Below are 11077 nucleotides of genomic sequence, written 5' to 3'. Positions count from 1 at the left end.
GAGTTCCAGGACAGCCAGGGCTATACAGAGAAACCCTGTCTCAAAAAACCAAAAAAAAAAAAAAAAAAAAGATTTTCTTTCTAAGGTAACTGTTTTGTACCATCTGACGAATGATCTACAACAGCCATATTGTCAGTTTTTTGAATGTGTTATTGAGTAATGAAAGGGGGGTGCTCAGTCATACAGTGGAAACCAACTGGAAGAACCCCATTAAAGCACCAGCTAGAGTTCCCAGGAAGGAGTCAGGGCAGCAAGGCTTCCGGGCAAAAGATCAATAATGGAGAGGCAGCATCCTCAGACTTAGCATCAGGACTTCCTGTAGAAACTGACTAGGACAGCTGAGGCATCAGCTGGAGTTCCAAACTGAGCTTTCTCTCCGTGGGTGAACTTCCGCCTCCCTTCCTCACTGCAGGCAACTTTATATCGTGGGGTATAGCAGTGACCTCGGATGGAAATGGTTTAATTTCTAGCTGTTCTCAAAGGCGCTGTTTTCAGTCCTGGACTGATTTGCCACTCTCTGCCCTTCTTGCCACTCTCTGCCCTTCCCCCACCATGCCCCGCCCCGCCCCTGTCTCCGATGGGGTTGAGGAGCCCATCCCCAGAGTTTGGAGGACTTCTGAGACAAGCATGCTTGGGTCTGAAATGAGGTCGGGGCTACCCCGACTCTAGGTCCAGCTTCTCAGTGAGTTCTGTGAACACACAACAGTTTAACAGTATTCCGTCCATTAGGGTAGCATTTCCATTCACTAGGATGTGGGTGGTGATTTGGAGGGAGTTGCGGTTAAACACGTTTGAACTTGATCCTTCATTCCCACAATTCTAAGAACGTCCACAGGCTTAGCATTTGCCTCTTGGGCTGGACGGAAGCAGAGTGGCTGAGCCACTTTTGTTTGCAAACATAGCGACAGGAGTGATGTTAGACTAACTTCTGTGAATGAATTATGAATTGATGTTTGGATGAGTTTGCCTTTTTTTTTTTCTTCGAGACAGGGTTTCCCTGTGTAGCCCTGGCTGTCCAGGAACTCACTCTGTACTCACTCTGTAGATCAGGCTGGCCTCGAACTCAGAAATCCACCTGCCTCTGCCTCCTAAATGCTGGGATTAAAGGTGTGCAGCACCACTGCCCGGCTAAGTTTGTTTTTCATTGGAAGAATAAGCCCAAGGCTGGGAACTGCAGTTTGGGAAGAGGAGGCCAGAGAGCCAGGCGGTCAAGGCCTTCATGGGCTGCATATGGAGCTGGAACCCAGCATGACTATGTGGGACCCTGTCGCAAAATAAATAAATAGAGCTGGAGAATCCACTCAGTAGTTGAGAGCACTAGTTCCTACAAAGGGTAAGGGTTCAATTCCCAGCCCCCACACAGAGTCTCATAACCATCCTTAACTTCATTTCCAGATGATCCAACAACCTCTTCTGACCTCCAAAGACATTAAGCACACATAGGCACCAGGCATACACATGGTACACAACCATACATGTGAGCAAAACGCTTATAAAAATAAATTCGAACATCCAAATGAGATTCCTCAAAGAAACATCATTTGGTGGTGTGTGTGTGTGGGGGGGGGAATCATCCTAAAAAGAGGTGGGTGGACACTGTCTCTGATGAAACCAAGGTCAGGGTTAGGAGGACGCAGTATTTTCCCCACATGAGTTCACTTTCTCCAACATCTGTCCCTACATAGAAATGCTCTTCAACGGTAGAAATGTGTGACAGATTAACAAGCTAAAGAACTTGGAAGAAAACAGACCCTGAAAAACAAGGAATTGATAAAAACCATGGAATAAGCAGAGTCTGTTAGGGTGGAACAGAAGGGTAGTGAGTTCTTACGGTGACTTCTCCTAAGACCAGGCTGAGGAGTCCTGGTGTGGAGGTACAGGCGCTAATGTCTGTGGTCAGGGAAGGAGGTTGCTCCCGCAGGAATGAGAACTGAGTACTGGATACTTCCCGTGCTTGGTATGCTGTGAAGGGTTTCGGAGAAAGGTGCACAAAAGCGTGCTTTAGGGTAGAACAGAAAGCTGGAAGAGCTCTCGGCGCCTTCCTTCTTTCATGGTTTCTGTTTAGTGACTTCCCCCAGCCTCGATTTTTGTGGTTTTTAGATAGGAAAGCTTCCTCCTTCCTTCCTCATTTCCAGGGCTGGTGTGCGTGTGCGTTGCGCGTGTGCGAGTGTGATGGTAATGGTGTTTTGAGACCAGGTCTTGTTCTGTAACCTTGGTCAGCCTGGAACTAAAAGGCCAGTCTCAGCTCTGTAGTAATCCTCCTGCCTCAGCCTCCTGAGTGCTAGCATTACAGTCACAAGCAGTCAGCACAGGCCCACCAGGAGGGTGTTGACGAAGCTTCCTTCTATTTGACCTGTAAAGGCTTTCTGCTTGGGTCTCATGATATGTATTTGTAACTCCAGCACTTGGAAGTCTGAGGCAGGAAGGTAGTGAGTTCTCGCCCAGCTTCAGCTCCATAGTGAGACTGTTCCTCAAACAGATCATCAGCAACAACCAAAACCCTTTTTTCCAGGTCATAACTCAGGCTATTCTCAGCCTGGGAACCTGTTCATCTTCTGGATGAGTGTGCATGGTGGTTAGAATTGAGTCTCTATCCTTACTGTCTGTTTGATAGGCTACATTTGTGTTAAAAATAAGAAAATGGGGGGCTGGTGAGATGGCTCAGTGGGTAAGAGCACCTGACTGCTCTTCCGAAGGTCCCAGCAACCACATGGTGGCTCACAACCATCCGTAACAAGATCTGACGCCCTCTTCTGGAGTGTCTGAAGACAACTACAGTGTACTTACATATAATAAATAAATAAATCTTTAAAAAAAAAATAAGAAAATGTTGATTCAGTTCTGAACATTGCTATATGCCTTATGTAAATATGACCCCTATAGCAATACCTAGTCAGAGCTTCCTGACCTCAGATCACTAACAAAGTTATTGAGTCTAAAATGAATTTATATTCCCTTTCTGGTTTTCTCTTTATACCCTTCCTCCCTCAGTTATAAGTTATACCGTCCAGGAACTTCAGCCGCAAACCTGAGGGTCGGTCTAACCGACTTCTAACTGTTTGATATTGACCTAAATGAAGTAGGTTTTTTTTTTTTAATAGTTACATACCTCTCTCTCTCTCTCTCTCTCTCTCTCTCTAAGTGTGGGAGTGCACTGTGGAAGTCAGAGGACAACTTGCAGCAGTTTCTTTCTAACACAGGGGTCTTGGGTATCAAACTTATAAGACTGTTGGGTTTAGCAGCCATGCCTTTTACCCACTGAGCCACGTATATAGCTCTGTACTTTTTTTTCTTCAGCCACAGTAAGTATTTGACAGTTTCTCAGAAAAAATGATGCTCTACACACTGCATCCTTTCTCCACGCTCTACTTCATCTTCCTCTTTCCTTTCCCAGTGCTCCTGCCTCACAGTTTCTGTGCTTCTTTAACCAATGCCCGAGGACTGAACCCAAGACCTCCAGCGTGCTACACAAGTGACCTACTGTGAATTCATCCCCCTTCCTTTCAGAGTGTTGCTTTCCTTCTCGTGTTTTAGGACAGGATTTCATGTCATCCAGGCTGGGCTCCAACTCGCTATGTAGCCAAAGCTGGCATTGTCCTCTGGACCTTGCTACCTCTGCCTCTCAGGTGCTAGCTTTACAAACTTAATGTCTTTTCCTGATGCTGTGCAGGCTACCTTAACAAAAGCCACTTAGGGGAGAAAGAGCTTATTCTGGGTCACAGTTCAAAGGTACAGTGCATCTTGGCAGGAAAGGTAAAGTAGGAGGAGCCTGAAGCAGCTGCCCACAGCATGGCATCTACAGTCAGGAAGCAGAGTTACAAATACAGATGGCTACAAGCCCCCTCCCTACATTCTCATACAGTCCAGGATCCTAGCCAGGGGATGGTGCCACCCACAGTGGGTGGGTCTTCCCATCACACTTAATGAAATCGTGAAACCCCACCCCCACAGGTTTGCTCAGTCCCATCTCCCAGACAACTCTAGAGTCTGTCTCGCTGACAGTTTACATTGACAACGGTAATACGGATGGATATACAACACCATGCCAGATACTATACCAGATGGGAAAGAAACACTCTCTGGACTGCAGGGGTTTGCCATGTAGGTTTAAGTTTTAAGGAGTAAAGTGTATTGGGTGCACTGGTCCTGTGGGAACAATGGGTCCCTGGGAGGCAGGACAGTTTTCTGTGCCCTCCTTTGCCATTTCTAGCCTGTTAGCTAGCCTTTTAACAAGTTAACAAGAGACAATCAGGAGGAAGAGCTAATATGGACAAATGGGAAGTGCTGGCCCAGTTCCTGGCAGGATGGAGAGCTAGGCATACCATTTCAGGACCCCAGAGTACTGGACCTTTGATGTTCCTGCTGGACACCTGGATAGGAACCTGTGAGACCAAGAGGAGGAACTGAAGAATTTATTTTTAAATAGTGGGGTGTGTGTGTATGTGTGTGTGTTTATTTTGGGACAGGTGCAAGTGTGAATGTGTGTGTGTGATGTGTACATGTGATGTGTGTATGATATCTGTGTGTCTATGTGTGTGGTGTGTGTGATATGTGTATGTATGTATGTATATGTGTGTGTGATGTGTGTATGTATTTATGTATATATGTGTGTGATGTGTGTGTGGTATTTGTGTGTGATGTGTGTATGTATGTATATATGTGTGTGATATGTGTGTGATGTGTGCATATGATGTGTGTGTGTGTGTGTGTGTGTGTGTAGCCAGAGACCAGCCTCAGGCATTGTTCCTTGGGACATTGTCTACCTTTTATCTTTTTCAAGACAAGTCTGTTACCCGAGTGAGCTCCGGGGAGGCGCCTGTGCCCACCCCCTCTGCACTGGGATCACAGATACACACCATAACATCAGGCAGGTGCCAGAGATGAAGCTCAGGGCCTTAGACTTGCTCAGTTGAGCTGTCTCCAGAGCCTGTAGGCTAGAAAGCTTTAAAAGCAGATGCATGGTTGTTGATTGCACATGGGGAGGGCACCGGCCACAGGTGAGTGACATTTCTCATGGCTCCCTTTTCCCGCAGGAGTCCACTATGCAACAGCATACTGGTTCCCTGAATCAAAGACAGTGGAAATCAAGATGGTACTGGACAAGAATGGGGACGCCTACGGCTACTACAATGACTCCATTAAAACCACAGGCTGGGGCATCCTGGAGATCAGAGCTGGGTACGGCTCTAAGGCCCTGTCCAATGAGATCATCATGTTTCTGGCTGGCTACCTCGAGGGTTACCTCACCGCTCTGTAAGTGCCCCATCCCTTTGCTCCGTCCAGCAGTGGCTCCTGGATCCTGGTGTGATTGATGTGTTTAGCAGTGGAGGGTAGCTGGGGTACACCGTGATAGGTTATCGGCACCCCACTCGTACCCAAATCCTAACACAGGTGGAGCACACGTTCATTCTCATGACACTTCCGTTTTGAAATCTTTCCACTTTTTATAAGATGAGGTTGTGTGTCCGTATGTGTGTGCATGTGTGTGCTGGTGTGCCTGTGTGTGCGTAGGTCGGAGGTTGGGACTCCGTGTCTTCCTCAATCGCTCTTCACTGTCATGTTTTTGAGACCTGGGTTCTCACAGAACCGGAAGTGCTTTGATTCAGCACTGGACAGCCAATGGGCTCCAGAGCCCCTCCTGTCTCCACCCCTCCAGCTCTGGGTTTTATGCGCGCTGTAACCTCAGCTTTTTAATGTGGTTTCTGGGAATCCAAACTCAGGTTTTTGCAGTGGCCATCTTCTCAGCCACCTTCCTCTGTTATGTGAAACCATTTGCGAGGCAGGGGCATCATGCAATCCCACTAGTCATTTGCCATTGGGTAGAAAGCAGGTAAGATGTGGAATGATTTCCTGAGAGCGGCAAAGACGGGAAGATTTATTGAATAAAATGTAAGGTGCTGAGTAAATGGTTAGAGGGGATTGCCACCAAGCCTGACAGCCAGAGTTCAATCCCAGGGACCCACACGTTGACAGGAGAGAACCCGATTCTCCCCCTCTCCCGCCCCCCCCCCCCCCGTGGAGAAGGCGCTCCGTGGAGAAGATTTATTGTAGGTAAAGCACAGTCAGAGGCAGTGACATCTAGGAGAGTCCAGAGTGAGCCTGATCCTGGGCTGGGTCACGTGAGGAGAACGCGGAGGAAAGAGCCTGGAAACCAGGAGAGTAAAAGGTAGACAAAAAAAAAAAAAAAAAAAAAGGCGAGAACCCGCTCGTTAAGTTGTCCTCTGGCTTCCATACTTATACCATGGCGCACTCATTTCCACACACATACAATAAATGAATGGATGCATAAATAAGAATAGAACAGGGGCTGGTGAGATGGCTCAGCGGGTAAGAACACCAGACTGCTCTTCCAAAGGTGCAGAGTTCAAATCCCAGCAACCACATGGTGGCTCACAACCATCCTTAATGATATCTTACTCCCTCTTCTGGAGTGTCTGAAGACAGCTACAATGTACTTACATATAATAAATAAAATAAATCTTTAAAAAAAAAAAGAATAGAACAAATGCTTAAATTAATAAAATCTAAGAGCATTTATTCTCTAATATTTTGAAACAACATTTCCAGGTAGACAAAGAGATTTAAACTAAAAGATTTTTGGTGTTATGTTTTGTTTTGTTTTGTTTTGTTTTGTTTTTGCTTTTCCAAGACAGGGTTTCTCTGTGTAGCTCTGGCTATCCTGGAACTCACTTTGTAGACCAGGCTGGCCTCGAACTCAGAAATCTGCCTGCCTCTGCCTCCCGAGCGCTGGGACTAAAGGTGTGTGCCACCACGCCCGGCTTAAACTAAAGTTTTAATGAGTTTACAGTATACTGTAACCATTCCTCCTAAGTCTATTGCTATTCAGTCTTGGTGTCCTTGCCTTGTCTGAGTTGATAATAATTTAATCACCATACTTAAGCTTTTCTGGGATTTATTTGTACCAGGCTGGTGTTGAACTCACTGTGAATCTAAGATGCCCTTACACTTCTGATCTTCCTGCCTCCACCTCCCAAGCGCTGAGACTCCGAGCGTGGACCACCGTGCCCACTTCCACGTGGTGCTGGGATTCTAACCACAGCCTCTAGCACTGTACCCCCTCCAAGCTACCACGGAGATGTAGCCCCGCTGCGGCCTGTTTCCCTGAAACAGGATCTCGTCCCATCGCACTCTATAGCCGTGGCTGGTCTGGAACTCATTAAACAACCCAGGATGGTCTCAAAGATGCAGTGATCCTCCTGCCTCACCCTCCTGGGTGCTGGAGGATTGCTTTAAGGGAGTGAAGTTGTATCTCGAGTCTGATCGTGTTTGATATATAATTGTCTTTTCCGCTTGGCTTGCTTCTTTTATTCCCTTGACCTAGTTAAGTGTGGTTTAATCTAACTTTATTAGGGGTTATTAAACCCAAGCTGTGATAAGTTAAATACAGATCTTAATCTTAGTCTGAGCCACTGAGATGGAACCAGTTATGGACTGTGGCTCTTCTTTTATTATTCAGACTACCAATTCCTGCTTTGTGTGTATTTGTGGGTGTATACCTGCCCATGGGGGGCAGAGGTCAATGCTGGGTGTCTTCTATTTCTTGCCCCATTATTTTGAGACAGGGTCTCTTACTGAACCTACAGCTCATCCATGCAGCTAGATTGGCTGGCTAGTGAACTCCCTGGATCTTTCTGTCTGCATACACCTGCTCTGGAATCACAGACGTGCACTCTCATACCTAGCCAGGAATCCAAAATCAGGTCATCATGTCCTGCACTGAGCTAGCCTCTCAGGCCTCTTATTATTTATTTATTTATACCAGTTTTGACAATTTTATTATGTAAATAACCTTAACATTCAGAAGTGTATAAAACTATTATCTGGAAAAGATTTATTTAATTTTACTTGTTTTGCCAGTCTGCATGTAAGTGCACCTATGCTTGCTATATTTGTGGAGGCCAAAAGAAGGCGCCAAAAGCCCCCAGAACTGGGATTACCATGTGGGTGCTGGGAGCTGAACCCAGGTCCTCTGTGCTCTTAACCACTGAGCCATCTCCTCATCCCCCTGGAAATGGTTTTAAAGCATGTTAAAGCTGTGCTGTATGTAAGTCCAGCTCCCCAGCTCCCCTCTAACTTTGTTCTTCTTCCTCCACTTCATTCTGGCTGTGTTATTTAACTGAGTTGCAAATTTGGAGAAATAATTCAGACAGTAATTGTTTGGCTATAATCAGATAAAGCTGCCAGTGACGCGTCTAGGGGCGTGAGGGAAAGCGAGTTCTGAGAGAGCAGCGCTGGCCCTGGGATGTGCTAAGCATGAACACTACTTCCTTGGGTATTTCCATTGAGACCTACTGTGGGAGACCCTGGGGGTTTCACAGGCTTCTGACTGGGTGATATGATGGTGTTCTCATGATACAGAAAACATGTTGCAACATCTTACAGCAGACGCTTAGGGGTGTGTTAGGGTTGTAATTAGATTGGGTTAGGGTTATGGGATTTTAATGGTGTGTGTGTGTGTGTGTGTGTGTGTGTGTGTGTGTGTGTATACACTTCCGTATATGGATGGCATGGCATGTATGTGATTGGACAGAGCCCTCTGTGAGAGGCCTCTCCTGCCTTGTGGGTTCTGGGGATCAAACTCAGCTGAGCCCTCTCCACAGCCCCACACCTTCATTCTAGATGTAAACCATTTATCTTTGAGTAACTTTATTCATTTGCTGCCCCCCACACCCCAGTTCATTAAAAGCATGTCTGTAGTAAACATCATATATATTTTTTTTCCCTTTGTTTTTTGAGACAGCATCTTACTATGTAGCCCTGGCTGTCCTGGAACTCACTGTTTAGACCAGGCTGGCCTTGAACTCACAGAGCTCAGCCAGCCTCTGCGTCCCTAGTGAGGGGTTAACGGTGTGCGCCACTGTGACACTGCTTAGTTTTATCTTTCAAAAAGCAGCTACAATTCAGTAACTAGGACTTGTTTTGTTCTGAATTGGTTGGTTCTGCTTTGTTGTTTTTGAAACAAAATCTCATGTTTTGACTTATTTCCTTTATTCTTTAATATTGTTTTTCTTTTTCCTTTCTTTTCTTTCTCCTCCATCTCCTTCTCCTTCTTTTCTTTTGTTTGTTTGACAAAGGGCCTTCTATGCAGCTTGGCTGTTTTAGAACTTGCTGTACAATCCAGGTTGGCCTCAAACTCACAGAGATTCACTTGCCTTCAAAGCAGGATGATCTGGGCATCATTACCAGCAGCTAATGAGCGTTCAGCAAACATAATATGCAGAGTCCCCAGGGAACAGACATTCCTGAAACCTCTGCTCAGGCTCTGTCGCCTTAACCGGTTCAGGAAAGGCAAATACAAGCAGGGATTTCAGCACGGGGCTGTGTTTACATCACCTCTGAGCCCTGCTCAAAGCTTTGAAGAGCCGGCTGCTTTCTTGGTGACCAAGCATGTTTCCGAACAACACATTGGCCCGGAGCTGGGGAAAATGCGTGGCGTTATCCACCTACTTCCTCCTCTTCTGATGTGGCACCAGAGATGTCCGCTGTACAAGAGCTGGCTGTTAAAGAATCGATCTGCTCAGGGGAGTAGATAGGCTGTGCTTGCAGGGGCAAGAGCACCCGCTGCGAGGCACATCACCACAGCTAGCTGGACTCCTAGGATCCTGACATCAAGATTGAAGGTGCCGCAGCGCAATGTCTCAGCTGAGCGGATTCCTGGGAACTCGACGCTGCCGCCTTCATCTACAGTGAACCCATATATAAAAAAAATACATAAATCTAAAAAAACCAGGAACCTGTATTCCCCACTGACTTACAGCTCCATCTCTCCCTCCTCCATCTGGAACACCTTGGAGTTAGGGTCCCTGCCTTGACCCAGACACCTGGCTTGGCACTTTGCCTCCAGCTGTTAATTTCATGCTCTTTAGTTTTAATTGAATCCTGTTGTTGCAGCTGATGAATCAGAAGGAAGAGGCATGCATTTCTATATATACTGCAGCAGAGTGGATGCCCCAGCCAAGCTGAGTTTCTTTGTTTTTTTGTTTGTTTGTTTGTTTGTTTTTTTAACCTGATTGGGCGGCTCCCTAAGAGTTGTAAATTCAGTCTCTGGAGTCTCTCTGATGAGCTAAACGTTAAGTGGTCCTGAATGGCTCATTAATAAAATGAGGCATGGAACCTGTCAGAGAAGAAAAGGTGATGAAGATGTGGGGCCCCAGGATACTCTCACTAGTGGCTTAAATAAAGTGGCTGGTAAATGGGGTGTCCACAGCAGCAGCTGAAGCCGCCTCCTCTGGAACTGCCTATCTGGAAGAAGTGGGGTCAGTGCCACACACACTGTTTTGTTGATCAGAAGGAAGGGGCAGAGGTGGGCAGGAGTGCATTCTGTGGTGGAGAGTATTTGACACAGTGATGCAATCATTGCTAAGGCTGATAAAGTTGACCAGCACCACGGACCCAATAGAGGAAGAAAACATTCTATCTGTGGTATTGGGAGACTGTCAAGAAATGCCTCGAAAATTTCTTCCATAGGCCTGGCTTGCTCCTTTAGATGTTAGAAGCTGAATAAGCTTCTAAGTCAAGTCTATAAACAAAGGCAAGAACTAAGCTGGAGCCTGGCCTTCAAACATACCTAATGAAGCAAGGACCACTGAATACAGAAGACACGATGGCAATCCTGTGACGTGTGACAGTGGTCACAGCCAACTCACTGCAAGCACTTACCTAGTATACTCTGCTCCAAAGAGTGTTCTGAGAAACTTCATGTTAAGTCTTCAGTCTGTTCTAACTCTATGGTCACTGGAGTCCATGCACGAGGAACCCGAAAACCTGGGCAGAGACCCGCTTTAGGTAGTTGAAAGTTAGAAAGCCAGAAGTGGGTGTCTCAGTCAGGAGTTCTATTGATGCAACAAAACATCATGACCAAAAAGCAAGTTGGGGAGAAAAGGGTTTATTTGGCTTACACTTCCATATCACTGTTCATCATCATAGGAAGTCAGGACAGGAACTCAGGCAGGGCAGCAGCCTGGAGGCAGGAGCTGATGCAGAGGCCATGGAGGCAGGAGCTGATGCAGAGGCCATGGAGGCAGGAGCTGATGCAGAGGCCATGGAGGCAGGAGCT

The 11077-nt window shown here is 46.5% G+C and overlaps 1 protein-coding gene across 1 annotated transcript in view; it reads left to right on the top strand.

Annotated features, from left to right (window-relative positions):
- Positions 1–11077, top strand: part of Plbd1 (phospholipase B domain containing 1) — a 51069-nt gene that overhangs the window by 5439 nt on the left and 34553 nt on the right. The window contains exon 2 of the mRNA XM_021191483.1: positions 5034–5253. Coding sequence (XP_021047142.1) covers positions 5034–5253 — 220 coding nt within the window. The remainder of the gene's footprint in view (positions 1–5033; positions 5254–11077) is intronic.

This window comes from Mus pahari, chromosome 2 (genome assembly GCF_900095145.1).
Source record: "Mus pahari chromosome 2, PAHARI_EIJ_v1.1, whole genome shotgun sequence".
In the NCBI taxonomy this organism is placed as follows: Eukaryota; Metazoa; Chordata; class Mammalia; order Rodentia; family Muridae; genus Mus; species Mus pahari.
Note: the sequence above shows the minus strand (reverse complement) of the source record. Positions and strands in the feature narration are given on the sequence as shown.